Source organism: Lemur catta, chromosome 14, assembly GCF_020740605.2.
Source record: "Lemur catta isolate mLemCat1 chromosome 14, mLemCat1.pri, whole genome shotgun sequence".
NCBI classification, from domain to species: domain Eukaryota; kingdom Metazoa; phylum Chordata; class Mammalia; order Primates; family Lemuridae; genus Lemur; species Lemur catta.
Window position 1 is genome coordinate 51,346,940 of NC_059141.1, and position 20,011 is coordinate 51,366,950.

The window sequence follows — 20,011 nt, forward strand, 5'->3', positions numbered from 1 at the left end:
GGTATTTTGAGATAGACCACATTCATATAACTTTTATTCCAGTGTATTTTCATAATTGTTCTATTTCTACCTCTTGTTGTTCATCTCTGTGCCTAAGGTATGTAGGTATAACAGGAAAAAACATAGTATATACAGGGTTTGGTACTATCCGTGGCTTCAGGCATCCATTAGGGGGTCTTATAACATATCCCCCTCGGATAATGGGGGACTACTGTATGTGACTTACCTTTTTGTAAGAAAAGTGGATTTGAAATTGCAAGGAGAGAAGGAAAGTGATTGCTACCCACAGCTCCTATGTGAGGAAGGGGCCATCTCTGTCCCAGCACATTTCTGAGGGTAGTTCCTCTGGGAGCAGGGAGCCTACTAGGCCTGCTCCTGTGACTTCTAGGAACCAGAGATGCAGGGTGCTCTGCCAGCCTCCCCAGGCCACATAGAAATGGTAGGAGGCCCCAACACTGAGGCTGGGGTTCCTCGTGCCTCCCTAGCACTGTCCAGCCACCAAACCAAGCAAGCACTCTCTGAGGGCCTCCAGAGGCCAGGAGGATTTCATCCGTGAGGAAACGGTCCAGGGGAGGAGACTCAACTTGTCTATGTCACACAGCTAGGAGGTCCAAGCACTTTCCACAACTCAGAACCTTCAGGGAACGGCAGGCTGAGTTTAAGGTTTGTGGATCTACCCCTCTTTCATCTCATGCTAAAGGCCCGTCAAGAGCCTATGGGTGGGGCCTGGGGAGGTCAGGCTGCTCTTATGGTTTACCATCTGTGCACTGAACAAAGATACCTGGGTTAGTGGGGCTGGAATACAGCTAGTGTTTACCAAGCTGTGTGCCCCAGCAACAAGAGGCTGCATCCATGGAAGGAGGTACCCTTTGTGTGTGCGTGCGCACACATGTGTGTATGCATGTGTGCATGTTGTGTGTATGTGTGTGCATGCACACAAAGGTGCCTTCTAACTAAGATTTCAGCCCACTGGGGTTGAGAGTAGCCTCTTTTCTAATTCTGCACAAAGTTGCCATATAGTTTAGAGCTGGGATGGGGGACCTGCAGCCCTAAGGCCACATGTGGCCTTCTAGGTCCTTAAGTGTGGCCTTTTGACTGAATCCAAATTTTATAGAACAAATCTTCTTATTTTTATTGCTACATTTTTGTTCATCTTCTATATTTTTATTTTTAAAATGAATATATTTAAAATACTAAAGAATAAAATAAGTTTCAAAGAAATAATCTTCCCAGATTGACCAGCAGGATTAGAACATTAGTAAGCCAGAAGGGCTAAATTGATGGCCGTTATGCTCATGATTTAGTTCTAACTTCCCCTGCCTGACTGGTGCACGTTTATGGGGGTCGAGTATGCTATTTTGTTATCAGCTTTTGACAGTGGTGCACTGTGTTTCTGTTTGAAGTGGAATTTGTGAATAGTTGGGCAGCTCGACAGTATTTTTTAATTCTGTCTGCTTAACAGCCCATCATGTCAAAGATCAAGAGAATACTGAAGGAAGAAAACAGATTTTTTAAATGAGGATTGGGAATTGCGGTATTATCTTATTTCTCTTAAAGATATGATGATTTGCTTGCTTTGTGATACTGTAATATCCACATTAAAGTAATGTCAACAAAAAATTCAATGCTCATCAGCATTAGAACACCGATAAGGACCACAAATATTTTAAATTAGAGGGAGCAGCCCGAAAGGTTGTATTGAAGAAATTAGAAGGTGAAAAGCAAAAGCAAAGACAATTCTTTCAAACAGCAGCAAGACCTGGAAATAATGCCACTGAAACAAATTATAAAGTCACTTATATATTCGGAAAAAAAAGGGAAACCATTCAACGATGTAGAAATTGTGAAAGAATGCATTGTTGAAGTTGTGGGATGCTTAGACCCCAATAACATTTCCAAATACAACTGCTTCTTTTGAGGAGAACCATAACTGATCAGCAACATGAATTAGCCTTCGACTTAACAGAACAACTTCATGAAATACTTCAAAAGGAAAATATATGTTATTCAATTGCTTTGGATGAATCAACTGATACTACAGACTCAGCACAGGTTTTATACTTCATTCATGTCATAACAGAAGATTTTCTTTGCTATGAAGAGTTACTCGCTTTGGGCACTCTGGTGAACAGAACACAGGGAATAGATATCTTCAACAACTTTCAAGATAAATGTCCTGAAGTTGGACTGAATTTGGTATGAATGAGTGTATGTACAGATGCTGTACCTTCCATGACAGGAAAATATGAAGCATTTATTGCACAGATAAAAAAATGTATTAAAAGATCCAAATACCTTGATTTCTTTTCATTGTATCTGGCATCAGCAAAATCTCTGTGCTACAACTATTATTTTAAGTGACACTTTGCAACAAGTTATAAGTGTTGGTAACATATTGGTGCAAATGCAACCTGGTATCATCAGTTTCATAGCATGCTAAAGTTGAATGATGAGGTATTCAGTGTGGATTTGCCATATCATTCTAAACTGGGCTGGCTATTGCAGGGACAGGTGTTAGCCAAAATTTTATCTCTGTGAGAACAGATAGTTAAATTTTATGAAGAACAGAATCAGCAATGTGAATTAGTGAAAGAAGATTGATATGGGAATGCAGCATTTCTGTACGATATCATGTCAAATCAAAACAACTTAAATATTTCTTTGCAAGGTAAAACTAAGTCTATATATGACATGTGGCAAAAAATCCAGGCATTTCAAAAAAAAGATACCTTTTTTCAAAACACTTCTTCAAAAGGAAATTTCAGATGAACATTTTCCCCAGTTAGCAAAAGTCATTGATGAGCAGGATGATATATGCAAATCATTTGAAGATTACGCAGCTGTTATAGACCTATTACTTGGAGACTACAATGAAAGTTTCACTGACTTTGAGAATCATGACATCACATTCAAATTAGCATTTCAGCCTCACCTAGTTGATATCACCAAGGCAGCTAAAGAACTACAGATAGAATTGATTGAGCTCTCAGTAGATGACATTTTAAAGTCATTGTTTGATGTTAAGAGAGATCCAATTGAAATATGGAAAAATGCTGTAGAATACCCAAACCTTTAGCAACATGCCTGAAAAATGCTTTCTTGGTTTTCAACCACTTATTGCTGTGAATCAACAATCTCCTACCTAACTCAAATCAAGATGCCCTTAAGGTCACAAATGACTGATACCCGCCTAGAGGATCAACTGAAACTGGGGACTTTCATGCTGCAACCAAACATTCAAATCCTTTCCAACATAATTAATTAAAGAAATGAAGCAACAAAAAAAAAAATCCTTTCCAACAAAAAGCAGACACAACAAAGTCATTAAAATGTTAGTTAACTTTAAAATTAACAAATAGTTTTCATTTTTTGAAATTATTAAGTATATTATAGTGAGAATTTTGCAAACTAATGTACATTTTTAAGTATATCTAATTGAAGTTTCTTGAATGTGGCCTTATTTGACTACAGCTAAATGAATTCTGCCTTCCAACATGAAAAGGTCCTCCACCCCTGGGTTAGAGAGTGCCTTGGAAAGGTGGATGTAAGGCTGGGGTGGCAAATAATTTGCATCTTATGAGTCAACTCCAGCTTCTTGTTTGTGGCAACATGGGTGCTGTGTTGAGGAGGAAACTGAAGTCTTGTCTGGGAAGGAGTTCTGCACTCACTGATGTCTGTCCTGGGTGGGGGATGGGGCAGTGGTGCATGCAAGGAGAGTATTTGCCATTTTGCCATCTCCGCTGTAAACTGACACCTTCTGTGTCAACACATAGTCTAAAGGAACCCAATGCCCAGCCCTGGCCCTGAGGAGAGGTGAATCTTAGCTCTGCCAGAGCATACTTTGCTGTTCATTCCTGACACATGGAATGCGGGGTGAGTTCGAGAGGTTTAGGGGTTCCTTTGCATGAAAAATCATCATAGGGCATTTTTTTTTTAGAGAAACAAGCAGCATCAACTTGCCAGGATTGGGAAGCCCCATCTTCTTCCCCTGCTCATCTCTGCTCGCCTTTCTGGCCCACATTGAAGGCTGACTCCCCTACAAAGACCCAGCCTTTCCTCATCTTTCCCAAGCTTCTCCTGCTTCTCTAAGCTCCACATTCTTGGTTTGAAACTCCACCAAACACCTATCAGACCTGTTGCCTGGGTAACTTTAGAAGCAGACATTTCCCTACTTGCTCCTTCCTCTCCCAATCTCTGCAGATAAAATGAATATTACTGTTATTGAAATTATCAATACCACCCCCCCATGTGGCTGCTTACCCACAGATAGGAAAGCACTTTCCTGTTCTCATCCTCACTTGACCCTGTTAGTCTCTGTAGCAGTTGGTAGGGATGGGATCTACATTCCCATTGATAACTGGCAAACTGAGGTTTATAGGAGGGCAGAGACCTGCCCACAGTCACTAAGCCAGGCTTCTGTCCTCCCATTCTGGAGACCATGGATGGCGTCACCAGACAGGGAAGGGGGCAGGGACTTGAGCCTTGCCTGGGAGTTCTTTCCTACCTTTGGGTCTGAGGACAGTATATGGGGCCAGAGCTGCCACACCAGGAATCTGCCAGTCTGGGACCAACGAAGGGAGACCTAGGATTTGGCAGTGGGTTAGGAGCAGCTGGCTTAGCTGTCAGGCTCACTGGGTGACCCTGGGCAAGTCCCTTTCCTTCTCTGGGCCATGATCCCTCCTTTGTAAAGTGAGGGCTTGGGCTAGAACTTTTGACATTTTAAATGCAAGCCTTCTCAGCGTGTAAACAATAGGGTAGGGAGGCACAGAGATTGGGCCTTTCCCAGTCTTCTGGCCTGGTTCCTGGGCCTCTGATACCCACCTGGTCACTCACACACATTACCCCCCAGGACGTGTTGTCTCAGGGAACTCTAGAGCATACATCCCCAACAGCTAGCTGAGGCGCTAACGTTAGGTCAATCCATGGCTATTCAAGCAAGCTGCCTATAAATTGCTCAAATTATACTTATTGATCACCTACTGGGTACAGAGACCACATGTTGAGATGTGCTGTGGGCAAGGGGAGACAGAGAAGTACAAAACCAAGCAAGCCATTCAGGGTTCAAAGGGAAGCAATTGGATCTCCATCCATCCATCCATACATCCACCCCTCTCTCCTTTCATCCACCATCAACCTAGCACATATTTCCCTGTCACCTACTATCTACACACCAGGCTCTGTGCAGGAACTATGGAGGTGGGGTGGGGGAGGGAAGAAAGGGGCAGGGGCCATCAGCATGGTCACTGGGTATGACAAGCACACTCACATTTTCAAATCACTCTGCAGGACAGGGAAGCACCAGAGAAGGTATATCTCTAAGCAGGTGCCAGGCTCAGTCTCAGGCTGAGAACATGTCAGAAGTGTTTTGTTTGGCTAGCATTTTAGCTCTCCACAGGTCCCATCACTACCTGTTTATTGTCTTATACCTAGTGGTTACTTGCCTGTCTCTAAAGGAATTTGAATTTGTAACCCATAGCAGGGAAAATGTCAGCACTTCCACATAATGGGGCTACCTTCATCTAGAAGGTGAGTGGGGGGCAGAGACAGGGAGCTCTGGGCTGGAGTTGGGTGCCTCAGAGTCTCCTCTGGGCTCCCCCACCACCTCCTTGTACAATTGGAAGATACCCCCTCTCTGAACTACACTTTTCTCTATAAAACTAGGGAAGGTCTAGATCAGTGGTTCCAGATCCTGCTCCCTACTCTTGGAAGCTCAAAGACAGTAGCAGAGTTCCAGAGATGACCTGTGAATATTTCTAAGAGTAAAATGGTTGTCAAATTTATTTCCATCAAATGTGTACCTCTCTTTAAGCAAATAGGCTTAACACTGTTTAAAAATATAAAGAGTACTGTATAGATGTGTCTTTGATGAATAAAAATATTAAGATAGGATTGGTATATTGCTATCATTTGTATTAATCATTGCAAATTGTTTGATAGACAAAATCTTTGCAAACATGGAGATCTGAGATCAAAGGGGCTCTTGGTGGGAAGGGCAGCATTTGTTGATCACTGAAGGCCTTTCTGGTCCAAGATCCACAGGTGTGCTTAGGTGCCCTGCCTAGAACAGGTAATGGGAGAAATCCTCCAGGAAGGGCATGGTGGAAAGCTGTCCCAGGCTGGTAAGGACGCAAACATCCCTGGAAATAGGGCGATGACGATTCCCATTTTACAGACGCAAAACCAGGCTTGCTTGCAGAGGTTAGACGCCATGCAAAGGTCACTCAGCTGGAAGGTGGCCGAGCTGGCACAGGAACGCGGGGCGGAAAGGATCCAGAGCCAGAATGGAGGTGGGAGAGGTGACTGGCTAGGTCCCGGTCTCTGGTGCAGCGCAGACTACCCAGAGACTGAGAGGGAAAGTGAAGGCTTGGAGCTTCGAGCGGGTGCTGGGGGCATCAGGGGAGGCGGGGGCGAGCCTCCGCCCAGGCAGACTTGAATCAGCTGGGCTGTCCCTGGGAGGTGGGTGACAGCCGCTTTTCCGAGATCCCCTGGCCCAGGCTGGGGTCCTGGCGACTCTCCAAGACATGGGGTTGGCTGGAGCCGGAGTTGGGGCGGAGGAGAGGGGCGAGAAACAGGGCGGACCCAGGGCAGAAATGAGAGAAGGGAGCCGGGAGGAGGAAGGGGGGAGAAGGGGGCGGGGAGTCTTTCCTGGGACAGGAACCCGGGCCCCCCTTGGCGCAGCCGGCCAGCAAAGCGATTCTGCAGATGGAAGGAATTAAGTAGGAGGGGGAGGGTCCTACGGTGATAGCGAGAGAGGGAGTTAGAAGTGTGTGCGTGCGTGTGCGTGTGCGAGTGTGAGTGCGTGAGTGTGTGCGTGTGTGTGAGTATGTGTGAGTGTGTGTGTGTGTATGTGTGTGAGTGTGTGAGTGTGTGTGTGTGTGTGTGTGTGTGTGTGTGTGTGAATGTGAGCGCGCGCGTCTAGGAGGGGCCGGGGTGGGGGAGACAGAGAAACATCAGACAAGACGCAAATAGAAGAGACAGAGAGAAAGAGAAGGAGAAAGGCACACGGAGAGAGAAACAGAGACAGCCGCAGAGAAAGACCACGAGATCAACTGAGAGACGAGGGACACGGGAGATTTTAGTCTAACAGAGAGAATAAGAAAGGAAGGAAAATAGGAAAGGAAAAGCGAGTGAAAGTGAAGGAACTGGAGAGGATTTGGAAAGAACGAGGCAGAAGGGAGCCGACAAAGGAGCAGGCCGAGATTGATTAGGCCGGGGACACACCGAGCTCCCCGCAGGCTCGGGGAGCGCAGTTGACCCGGCGCGGGGGCGGGGCCGGTGGCTGCAGTGGGCGGGCCCACACAGTGCTCGATATGTAGATAAGCCTCATTTCCCCTCTCCCCGCCCCCTCTTTTTCATATTCAATAACACAGCCAATGGAGGGCGAGGACAGTGCCAGGGGGCGGGGAGTGGGCGGGTCCTCCGTGGACTCCACCCCGGAGCGGCCGCCGTGGGGTCAGCGCTGAGGCAGATAGCGGATCGCGGGGCGGGGCGGCGGCGCGGAGGGGGCGGGGACAAAAGTTTCCTGCCCAACTTTCGCTGCCTCCTTCCTCCGCCCGCGCGCGCCGGGCTGCAGTCGGGGGGAGGCGGCGGCGGCGGCGGCTGCAGCGGCTGCGGGCAGCGCGCAGGACGCAGGGCTCGGGGCGATCGCAGTCCGGGCTCGGGCGGCGGGCGGTGGGCGCAGGCTCCCCGGTGCCCGCCCCTCCGCTTGGGGGGGTCGCGAGCGGGCGGCCGGGGAGGGGCCGGCACCGCCGCGGCAAAATGAGCCTGCTGTCGGCCATCGACACGAGCGCCGCCTCGGTGTACCAGCCGGCCCAGCTGCTCAACTGGGTCTACCTGTCGCTGCAGGACACTCACCAGGCTAGCGCCTTCGACGCCTTCCGGCCGGAGCCGACCGCCGCCGCCGCCGCGCCCCCGGAGCTGGCCTTTGGCAAGGGCCGCCCGGAGCAGCTGGGCTCGCCCCTGCACTCCAGCTATCTCAACAGCTTCTTCCAGCTGCAGCGCGGAGAGGTGGGTGCCCCCGCGCGCCTCCACCCCGCCGCGCCGGGCCGTTTCCTATCTGCCCCGCTCTTCCTGGCTTGGCCCGGCCCGGCTCCGCATTGCCCGGCCCGGCTTGGCTTGGCTTCGTTCAGCTCTGCCAAACTCGCCGCACGAAGTCCCCCGGGCGCCGGGAACGCGTCACCTCCCGGCTGAGCCCGACCCAGAGCAGCTCAGGCCCGGGCGGGGCCCTCCCGCCCCCTCTCCCAGCCGGGGGAGCCCTGCTCGAAGGGGGCTGGGAGAGGGAGTTGGGGGGGTTGTCGTCTCCGGATTCTCTACAGACAGCTGGGGTGCGGCCAGGGCGGGGAGCCCCTTCCAGCTGTCCTTCCCACGCCCAACCCTATCAACCTCTTGGCCACCGCTGGCTGAGACCGAGAGTGCAGATTCTGCCCCGAGCTCCTCTGGAAGGCCTAAAATCTTTTCGCTTCTGACTACTGTGGTTCCAGACCCAGGGGCACCCTGGAGAGCAGAGAGTGCCGAGAGGGCTTTTCCTGCTGTTTTCACACGGGGACCCCCAGATACATCCTCCAGCTGCTCGCCCTCCCCCAGCCACATAGGAAGTGGTTTTTGAGGGCTTGACCCCGCAGACTGGCAGACTGCGCTGTCCCCTGCCCTCCCAGCCTGGAAGGAAATGAAAGGGAAATCCTCTTGAGCTTGTGGGAGGGGGACTAGATAGCGGGAGAGGTTCCAGCTGCCCAACGCCTTCTGCAGAAACCTGGGCCGGCTGTGTTGCAAAGTCTGCCTGTTCGGTGGATTCAGTTACAAAGTCGACTGGGCAGTGCCTCTTTGCCAGCTAGATAAATACACAGATCGCCACCCCCTCCCAGACACTTTTGAAGAGTCCCCCCAGAGCCTGCCCAGATACCGCTCCTCTCTCGGGCTAGGCTAGCTCAGTGGGACGTCCCCTCCTCCCCCAGCCCCACTCACTTCTGCCTCATGTGGGAATTGCAGGCACCCATCTGTGGCCTTCATTTCCTCCCCTTGTGGGGGCTTTCTCTGCAAAGGTGCAGGAGGTGGGGGCAAGACACACATGGGGGTCACTTTCCTTCTAGACCTGGGGACACAGGTTAGCTTTAGGAGAGTCTGAGCTCTGAATGGGTTGGGGGGCAGGCCTGGGTGCTGGGAATAAGAGACAGAGGCCTCATGAACGTGTGCAGCTCTGCTGTTATTTAGTTATTTACTGGGAGAAACACGGGCATGCAAAATACTGGCCTAAGGCCAGCACCACCTGGGCTGACCCACTGACCTGTGCAGGGGCTGGGCACAGTGGAGGCGATGAGTCTGGAAGGACACCCTTGGGTGCCAGACGAAAGCATTTGTTTGCTGAAACTCTCGGTAAACCGTAAGGCATTCTCTCCACATGAAGAATTGCTCTTGGCTGGGGATCTTTCTTTCTTGTAAGAGAATTTTCTGCTGGCTTCAGGTGACCACTGACTTTGGAGGACCGTTTGTGGGGTGTTTCTTCAGTTGTTTGTTCTCTTACCAAACACTTGTTGAGCTCCAGGTCGGCCCCTGGGGATTCACAGCACAGGCTAGTGGGAGCCATGGATAAGCAGACAGACAAGCAGACACAGTGTGAATGGTGGGCAATTTAAGGGGGGTCTGTGGGAGCCCCAAGTGAGCTTCTCCTCCAGGGAGTAGGGTGACCATGACCTATAGGTCAATAGGGGTCCCTAATTCGCCTCTGCTAGTCTCCCCCTGCTCCCAACCCATGGTGGCCTTGTTCCCTGCCTCTGGATCTGCACTGGGAGGGCCTGGGAGTTCTTGGCCATCAAGGGTCCCCTGAGAGAGTAGAATGTTGTGCTTTTTCTTGGAAATTTCTGGCATCCAGGATCTCAGCCTCCTGTCTCTTCTTGCTGCATACCTCAGTTTCCCCATGAAGGGGCACAAGGTGGAAGGAGCAGGAAAAAGTTATGTCATACAGTGCAATGATGGGAAAAGTCTCTCATGACCTGACTTAAGGGAACCCCCTGTCTCTCTTGGGTCTCAGTTTACCCACCTGTTAAATTTAGTCTCTGCTGTCTGCCAGGAGTATGTCTGGGGTTTAAGACCTGTTCAAATAAGGAGGGTATGCCTACAGACAGGCTGGGTCAGGGGAGGAGACAACAGTGGCTTCTCTTACGCTCACAAGCCAGTAGTTTCCTCAGAGGGGCTGGAGGGCTGTGCCTGCTGACTTCCAGAAGGTTTTCCTAGCTTCAGTCTCACTCAACCTCACCCTCCACCCACTTTGCCTCCTAAACACTCTCAGAGCCCCAGCTGTGCTCCTGGGGACAGGCCTTTCCTGCGTCCAGGGCTTAGCTGGTGACCTAATATGGCTCCAAAATAGCAACTGGCTAAGAAGGCAAAAAAAAAAAAAATACCCCCCACCTCAATGCCACCAAGGGGCTGGTCAGAAAGGAAGCAAGTCGTGTGTGGGCCGGAGGGGACTCTACGAAGGGACCCAGGGGGCCCAGGAGTGTCACCATTCTGTGCGAAGCCTGGCAGGCCCAGTGGCAGTGCCTGCGGATGTGACTTGCATGCTGACCGCTGACCACAGCCTGTCTGCGCCAGCCCCTGTGCCAAGAGCCCACCCCCTCCTGCACCATCCCCAGGCTGCTCCCACCACAATAGCAAAACACCATGAATGCAGCTGGGATTGGGGGGGGTGAGGACATGGGGGCACAGAAGCCCATTGTGCCCCTGGAACCTCGGCTCTGGAAGCTGAAGATAAGCCAAGGGTTCTGAGTGGCACACTGGCCCTGGGAGCAGAGAGGGAGATGGCAGAGTTCACATGCAAGTGCAGGAGCAAGCACCAGGAGGTGGCTTGGATTCTTGGGGCTTCCCAGCTCGTGGTGAGGGTGCTGGGCCAAAGCAGGCACATCTTATGCAGTTTCTGAAAAGGCCTCTCGGTCTAGAAACTAGGCCCTGTGAACCCCAGTTTCAAAATCCTGATCTATGGCAACAACTATATGCCTTTGGAGAAGGATTCCTGTGGCCCTTGGCCGAGGCCCTCCTCTTTCTCCAGGTCCCCAAGGAAGGCAGTTCTTACAAGGAGTGGGGGTTGGGCCGCAAGGGGTCTTCCCTGCCAAATTTTGTTTGGAATTTAAATTCACAACAGTGTAGGGGCTGTAGGATTCCACCACTGGAAAACTAGAATTATGTCCTTGTTAAGTATTACCTCTTGGGCCCCTTGGAGCAGTGCTAAGAGCCCCTCCTAGGTAGTTCCTGTAACCCATTTCTCCCCAGGGGGATGCGACTGTCTTGTTGCATTCATGTTGGATTCTGAGGGCAGTTGTTTTTGTTCCCTTTTCCTCCAGGGTCGGAGGTAGCTGTAAGGTATAGCCCTACTGTCAAAAGACCCCTACTTTGTGGCTGTTGAGGGACAGACTTTGGAGTCAAGTATGACTGGAGAGCACAGCATACTGTCTTTCACTTGGAGACACACAATGCCTGCTACCACAGTCAAGGCTCTGAGAAGGCCTGCAGTACAAAATCTGTTAACCTTTCTTCAGCCAGCATTTCCCATATCTATTTGACCAGAGAATGTTTTTGGCACAGAACACCTGCCAGTGTTCTTCCAAACATCTCAAGGCCTAGGGATGCTCCACTGAGGCAGAGCTCTCCCTTACTGGATAGTTCCAACCTTTAGGAAGCTCTTCCTAGAGCTGTTAACTCAGGTGCCCTCCCTTGGGCCGAAGCATTATCTTCTGCAGCCCTGAACACCCACTCCTCTTTGCTGCTCAAGTCCACCCACTGGAGATTTGAGAACAGCAGCAAGGGTGTCATGATACGGCTTAACAGACGGCCCTCTCATGGTCTTAGCCCTTCTGCACAGACATGGCTATTAGAACCCATAAAGGCTCTGGGAGGCCGAGGTGGGTGGATCGTTTGAGCCCAGGAGTTCGAGACCAGCCTGAGCAAGAGCGAGACCCCATCTCTACTAAAAAAATAGAAAGAAATTAGCTGGACAACTAAAAGCATATAGAAAAAATTAGCTGGGTATGGTGGCACATGCCTATAGTCCCAGCTACTTGGGAGGCTGAGGCAGAAGGATTTCTTGAGCCCATGAGTTTGAGGTTGCTGTGAGCCAGGCTGATGCCACAGCACTCTAGCCCAGGCAACAGAGTAAGACTCTCAAAAAAAAGAAAAAACCAACCAACCAACCAACCAAACAAACAAAAAAACCCATAAAGAAGCATCTGTAGCATCTTGCTTTAAAAGACCCCAGTCTTGATCGTTTTCTGAGGGTTCGGATGTGTCACCTGTGCCCTTGAGGGGTGTAAATGAGCCCAGGGCTGCCTGACCAGTGTGGATATGCAAAACAAAGCCACATTTCTGCCCAAGGATGGCGTTTGCCTGGCTAGGGCTGAGAGTGGGCTTCAGGAGCTGAGGCCGGTTCCCAGCAGCCTTTATGGGCTGTGTGGGTTGCGTTGTCAGGGGCAGCCCCAGAGCCTGGAAGGAACGGCCAGGAGCTTGGGAGGATGCCCCAGCTCCCTTGGCCACCCTTGGAAAGCTGAGCTGTGACTCAGGCAAGGAGGACCGTCATTTGAGAGGTTGTTGGCTGAGGTGGCCTGACCCTCCCTCTGTCAAATTAAGTTGACAGGGCGGGTGTGGGCTCAGAGAAAAGACCACACCTCATGGACCGTCTGAGTCAGGTGGGAGGGAAGAAAGCAGGCGACATTAGAAATTAGTAATTAGAAGCAGCAGAGAGCCAAGTGCTGTCAGCACCCAGAGGAGGGACCATGGAGAAGGTGGCCCTTGCATATAGTCCCTTACTCTCCAGTGGTGCTTTATTCTTGGCATCTCTTTCCTCGTAGTTCCCATCTTACAATCTTACAGATGAGAACATAGAGACCTGGCAAGTCAGTGACAGGACTAGATCTAGAACTCTTCTGTGTTCTAGCCATGAGTTACTTCTGTGACTTGTCCTGCAGTCGGCCCCCAGGTTAGCTCTCACCTGGGTCAGTCTCTGGACCCCAGCGCAGGGCAGGTGGTAACCTATCTTGACAAGGGCATCCTGCCAAACTTTACCTTAGTGGGTGACATTTTCTCCCCAGTCCCAAACCTTTCAAGGAGTGGTAGGCATTGATCATGGGTCCTGGCTTTCCTACCATGTCCGTGTCCCAGCCGCTCCCCAGAAAGCCAGCGTGGGGCTCCATGAGACACGAGTGCAAGGCTGGCCTGGTTTAGGAGAAGCCAAGGAGATGGACACTGAGCACTTCCTGCTGCTTTTGTACCCACATCCTAGCCTATGTGCAGCATCCCCAATGTCCAGATGAGGAAACTAAGGCTCTTCGAGAGGAAGATGATGGTTCAGGGAGTCAGTGGCAGAACCAGGGCTCCAGCCTAGGTCTCAGGATACTTGATCCATCTGTGTGTGCGCGTATGGTGGTGTATAATCCTGTATTCAGTCCTCCTCTGGCTATACTGGTCTTCTCGAGGTTTCTGAATGCACCAAGCAGTCCCGCTCCTGTAAGCTTTTTGCACTTGCTATTGCTTCTACCTAAAATGCCATTCCCTGCCCTTGTACAATGGACAGAGATGACACAAGTGGATGTGGCTCCTCTGAGAGGCTTTACCTGGCTGCCGTGGGAGCAGACCTCCTTCCAGCTGCTGTGATCCTGTGACACATAAGTTGTGGATGCCTCTGGTAAAGCGTATTTAACAACCAGTCTTGTCCTGTATTATGCAAAGTGTGTCTGTCTCAATAGCTAGATTGTCAGCACTCTGAGAATAAGAATCGTATCTTTCCCCCATAGCTGTCCCAGTCTCTGATGCTTAGTCAGTACCCAGGACATGGGTGCTCAGTTAAGGTTTACTAGATGGGTGGGTGGGTGGATGGACGGCTGGCTGGCTTGACCCATGGGTGACACCTCTCTTCTTCTCTCCCATCTCTGGACTTGTGACTATTCTCTTCAATCTCTTAGCCTCTCGTTTTATCTCACAGAAAAGTTTATGATTACTTCATTCATTGGAGTGAGCTGACTTGGGAGATGGTGAAACCTTGTCGCTTGAGGTATCCCAGCAGAGGCTTAGGTATGCTAATGGTGCTTGGCTTTCTTCGGTTAGGAACCTCTGTGCGGATCTGAAGACAGCTAGACTTCTTGTCGTCAGCACGATGCACAGAGCACAAGCATGTGTGCACATGCATGCACATACATTTGCATGGGATTTCGGGGATCATGGACACGCTCATGCTGACAGTGGATCCCAGATCAAGCCCCCTGCCCCACTAGAGAGGCTGCAAGCTTCAGTGGTACCCCAGACTGGCTAAGTATTAGGGTCCTTTCTGGCCCCGGGATTTTCATATTCATGCTTTTTGCTTTCATTTGAAAATAAGCTCTACCAGTGAGAGGCGGCCCTGTCCCCAGTGCTCACATACTAGCTGGGTAGAGGTCATACAGCTGTGTAAGGTGAGCACCTGTCCAGTCAGTGGTGACCCTGGGCAGGAGCTGGAGGAACCAGAAGGGAGGGGATCCCCCCGGGTCTTCTCTGCTTTGTCCTGATGCCACTGCCTGCTCCTCTTACCCACTCCCCCCACTGAAAAGAGTATAGACTTGTTATTTAAGTTAAAATCTTTTACTGAGAACTGGCTGTGTGCAGGGAACTGCGTTTCACATGTGCTGGGTGAATGGGCCTCCAGGAGGCAGTGGTGCCCTGTGGGGTCCTGGGTGAAGGGGCACCGCCCCGTCATGGCCAGCCCTGCCCCTTCCTGGCCCACGGGTCAGCTTTAGACCTGAGGACCAGGAGCAGAGCTGGGGGCTGAGTGCTGCTAGGGAAACCGTGGTCAAGGTGTGGTCTCATTTTCACATTGGTCCTCTTCCTGCCTTGTCCACGGTTGTCTCCGTCTGTCTCTGAGCCCAGCTCGAGCCCACCATTGTGTGTACAGGGCACGCGTGTGTTTGACTCTCATGGACTGGAGCCCCAGATAGACCCTGAGGGTAGAAGAAGTCCAGATCCCCTGGGGAGGAGGGGTGGAGTCATTGTGGGATGAATGGTTTCTTGTCCCAAACAGAGGAGTGTGGGTGCGTGTGCCTGCGCGTGTCTGTAGGGGGTGGGGTAGGGGTGGCTTTGGGATAAGAAAGCAGTTGTTCAGCTGATGAAAGGAGCCCCCACAGAGTTGGGGGTTAGCATCAGAGAGTTCCTCCTCCAGGGCCTTCTCAGGCCTGGGGAGCAGGACTCAGCATTTGGCTTCTGCCATGGGACACTGCCTTCGCTGTGGCCTCTCCCACTGCCACGTCCTTCCCAGCGGATGCTGCTCCCCATCTCTGCCTGCTGTCCCGGCCTCTCTTGTCTGTCTCTTGTCCTGTCTGTGTGTCCTCCCTTCTCCCTCTGGGCTGCCCTCAGAGGCTTCTGCCCCCCTACCCCAATTGCTGCCCACCCCTCCCCCACTGTGCCCTCTTACTGTCCTGGCGGGGAGGGGAGGGGGCAGAAGCACTGCTTGGCAGGCTTGCTCTGGGGAGCGCTGGAGCCAGCCCTGGAGATCTCTGCCTCTGTGCCCCATATTCCATAGCAGAACCACCATCCCCAGGGCCCAGACCCCTCATGCAGCCCAGAGAAACTGGTTGCTCATCTTTCCAGGGCTGAAGGGCTTGGCATATGACATCACAGGGCTTCTGTGCCAAGGAGAGTGGTCCGCACCTGGCATTTTCCTCTGGCTCCCCTTCCCATAGGAGAAGCCAAGCCTAGGGGGCGGAGCAGAGGCTGGAACATAAGAGGCCAGCACACAGCTGGCTGTGCTCCCTTGGGCAAGTTACTCAGCTGTCTGAGCCTCAGTTTCCAGCTCTATAAAACGGGGCCAACAATGCCCATTTAAATAGTGTTCTTGGCCAGGAGGTAACTCATGCCTATAATTTCAGCACTTTGGGAGGCCAAGGTGGGAGGATCACTTGAGGCGAGGAGTTTAAAGACCAGCCTGAGCAACATAGGGAGACCCCATCTCTACAAAAAATTTAAAAATTATCCTGGTATGGTAGTGCACGCCTATAGTCCTGGCTACTCAGGAGGCTAAGGTGGGAGGATTGTTTGTGCCCAGGAGTCCGAGGTTACAATGAGCTATGGTTGTGCCACTGCACTCCAGCCTGGGTGACAGACAAAGACCCTGTCTCTAAAAAATAAGAAATAGTGTTTTTGCCAAGTTTAAGGGAACTAAGAAAAGCAAAGGATCTAGTCAAGTATATAACACATGGTCCAATCAGGATAAAACGTAATGTTTCCCAACTACCTTTCCCTGATAGCCAAGCAAGAACCTTGGAGAAGCTCCAGCTATGGGCAGGAGTCTGATACTCAGTCCCTCAGATATGGTGTGAGAGTCTCATGGTTCCTGCTAGCTGCTGGGGTCAGTGAACTAGGGAGGAAGGAGAGGTAGCCTCTTCTCCAAGGCTGGTGATTTGGGCTGGGATAGCCCAGGGGCTTCCACCCACCACGTAAGTGGGGTTAACCTCTGCTCGTGACCGGAGCAGCCTAATCTAGGCAGAGAGGATCCTCCCACCATCCACAGGAACACCGAAACCCCAACCTGAATGCTTTAAGGTGTTAGGGAACCCTTCACCCTATCTGTCACTGGGGCTCCCAGGCCCTGCCCTGCCTGTGGCTGTCTGCACCCAGGTGTCAGTGTAGCCTGGGCTCTGGGCCATGGAAGGTTGCAGAACCTTTGTCTTCAGGGACGTCAAGCCTTGTGGGAGAGGTGAGGAAGCATCACTCATGTAAAGAGACATCAGAGCTGCACCCGGCAACTGCAGGCAGAGCCGCATGGTGGTCGCTGCCCCTGCCAACCGCATTGCTGGACTGAGCCACAGCGGGGGTCAGGGAGGGCCCTGGGGGAGGCCTCTGTGGCCAGTGGGGCCTCGGGAGCACCTTAATCTGTGCTTTTCACACCGTTCCTTGGAGCCTGAGTAAGGGGAAGAGGGTGTTCAAGGCCACAGCACTGGAGGTAGAGCCAGTCTGGACTCAGGTCCTGGAGGGGGTTCAGATGGACACAAAGAGGGGTGCTCTCGGGGTGGGGCAGCAAATGCAGAGACAAGCAGAGTTGCTCTGAGGGGATGGCAAGAGCAGCGAAGCTAGGGCTGACCGAGAAAGGCTCCTGGGCCTGCCTCGCCCTCCAGCCACAGACGAGAGGGTGTGGAACAGGTGGTGCCTGTGTGGACCGAGTGCCTTCTGCCTGCCAGGCTCTGGGGTGTCTCTCAGTACCTGGTGTCTGCACCCCAAGAACGCATGACTGCAGGGATCATCAAGGGTACCCTTCTTTTCTGCTCCATTACAGTGTACGGATGGAAAACCCAAGAGGCCAGGCCCCGGCTCTGCGTGGGGAGGGACGGAGCTCTGTGTCCTGGCCTCGGCTCTGGCCAGTCCCCACAGACCGTGCAAACAGCCGCGAGGCCGACTCGCCTTTCACCTCCATGGCCCGAGCTCAAACAGGGCTTCGGAAAGGAAACAGCTTGCTGCCCCGCCCGCCCTCCGCGCCAGCCAGGCAAGCAGGGCTCCTGGCCCTGAGGCCTGGCTGGGTGCCCTCGTCTGTATCCCTGTGCCTCTCTGGGCCTCAGTTTCTCCATCTGTAACTTGGGAATGAGGCTGGATCGGCTGACAGTCTCTGCCCTTTCAGCTCAAAGGTGGTGTTCATCTTGAATTGGGGCTGCGGGAAGGGATGGGGAGCAGCCCTTGGGGACAGGCCAGAGGACATCGGAGGTGGGGAGGCCGTGAGAGGGGGAGCTCTGGCCTCGCTTCTTTGAGCGCAGAGCTGCCTGTGGGCAGGGGGGAAGCCGTGGCCTTCAGGAGGCTGTGGGTGGAGTATGGAGCTGCCTGCTCCGAGGCCTCTGGCTGCCCAGGGGTGCCCACGGGGCCACCTGTGGGCAGGGGAGCGTGGACAAGACGGGGGAGAGGTTTTTCAGGGTGTAATTAGTGCACTTTTTGGCACCCACCAAACTTCCCCTTCCTCTTGATAATTTGCTGCCAAAACAGTCCTGATTCCTGTAGACTTGCTTAAATCTTATCCAGAAGAGAAAAAAAAAAAAAGAAAGAAAGAAAAAAAGAAAGAGAGAAAGAAAGGAAAGGAAAGGAAAGGGGGGGAAAATAAGAGGGTTGTTATTTGTGAAATCGCATTTCCCAGCCATGAGGGTGAGTCACACCATTTGGAGCTTCAAGTTTCTTGTTTGGATGAACTTTTCTCTGAGAAGCTGGGGCCGATTTGGGGGTAGGAGGGGTCTCCTGGTTTGGGGAGTGTCTTAGAGTCAAGATAAGAAGAGACCTTGCTGGTTGGAAAGTCTGAATGCTCTAAGGCTGGGTAGAGCTGGGCTGGTTGTCCGTGAACTGCCCTTCAGGGGGTGGGTGGGGGGCTTGAAACATACCCACCGGGCTGGGGGAGGGGGGAGGAGCTATTGTTTAATGGGTACAGAGTTTCAGTTTGGGAAGATGAGAAAGTTCTGGGGGCAGATAGTGGTGATGGTTGCACAACATTGTGAATGCACTTAATGCTGCTTAAAATTGTTAAAATGGTAAGTTTTGTGTATTTGACCACACACCAAGAAATGCACATTTGGAGCCCTCGGTCCCTATAGCTGGCTGCTGTGGTAGGTCTGCAGTGGGGCCCAGAGAACTGTGTTTGGTGCAGACTTCCCAGGTCATTCAGTGCAGGTTTGAACACACTCATATAATCTGTAAGATGGGGACAGTGACTCACAGGGTTGCGGTAAGAATCAGCTATCTTAATATGTGTAAAATTTCCAGTGCCGGAGACACAGTGAGTGCTTGGGATATGTTACTGTTATCATCTAATCCAATTTCCACCGGAACCCTCCCTGGTGCTCATAAGGCCGACCCCCATTGGCTCGCACACCTCCAGGGCTGGGGGACCCTCTGCCTCTCAGCTTGGACACTCCATCTCGGGCTCCTCTGGGAGCGGAGTCCCCGCAGACCAAGGGCGGGCGCGTGCAGACTGCTCCGCTGGTGCTGGGTTGCACGGTAGGGCCGTGCAGCCGGGAGCAGATACGGTCTGTGGGAGCCCAGTCATGGGGGCCGCTGTGTGTTGGGCCTGGGTTGCCCCAGCTGTGGTGTCCGTGCCTTCCCTTCCACGTCCCAGGCTCTGGTCCAAACGTACACACAAGAGAACAGAGGCCCAGAGAGGGAAAGAGCTGTGGCCACACAGCAGTGCGTCCTGAGGTGCCAAGCACAGCAGTCACATGCGGATGATGAGGGCTGTGTCTGCCAGGAGGGCAGGGGCAGAGCCCTGAGGCCGGAAGCAGTAGGGAGGCTGCGGCACACAGGTGTGAGGGGTGCGCTCTGTCCCGGCTGGTGGAGGGGTCCGCTTCCTACACTGAGGGGACCCAGAAAATCCTGCCCCACTCCGGCCCCCCGTCTGCCCCATCTCTGTCAGGGAGACTGAGGCCCTTCCTTTCAGGGGCCCACTTCCCCATCAGCCCGAGGGCTCCCAAGAGCAAAGCCTCATCTCCCGTCACACCCAAGGGCCCCAAGGGCCATTGCTTGCTTACTCCTGCAGTTTTGGGGCACCGGAGCTGGGCCGGGCGTGTCCAAGCCTCATGCCCGGGTTTGTCATTAACCCTCCTGGGAAAGCTGCCTCTTTCCAGCCTTGGCCTCGCCCCAAGAAAGGGGGACCCATGGCCGTTCCTCACCAGCCTCATCGGAGGCCCCACCTTCGGCTAAATTCCAGTGCACCAGGCTGCTTGGAGCCCGTGACTCCTATAAATAGAGGCTGTATACACCAGGAGGGGGCCTGGGCCACATCTGCCTTGGAGCTAAGTGAGATGTCTGGTTCCTGTCATCTGGAGGTGAGAGAGGTGGGCCACTGCCCTCCTCAGGTGCCCAGAGAGGTGGCTTGGGCCAGGCTGAGGGCTCCCGGTCACAGTCCACGCTGTCTCCTGCACAGGCCTCATACCACAAGTGACCAGGCAGAGGTTGGACTTCAGTCTTCTCTTGTGTAAAATGGAGACAATGCTGCCAGCTGACATCCCCCTTCCTTCCAGGAGGGGAAACTGAGTCAGCAGTG

General features: G+C 52.5%; 1 protein-coding gene across 3 annotated transcripts in view; it reads left to right on the top strand.

The window, feature by feature from the left end:
* The first annotated feature begins 7,575 nt into the window (after positions 1-7,575).
* Positions 7,576-20,011, top strand: part of ZCCHC24 (zinc finger CCHC-type containing 24) — a 60,829-nt gene continuing 48,393 nt past the window's right edge. For all 3 annotated transcript variants that reach the window (XM_045569147.1, XM_045569146.1, XM_045569149.1), the window contains exon 1: positions 7,576-8,007. In XM_045569147.1, the coding sequence (XP_045425103.1) occupies positions 7,759-8,007 (249 nt within the window). In that variant the 5' untranslated portion in view covers positions 7,576-7,758. The remainder of the gene's footprint in view (positions 8,008-20,011) is intronic.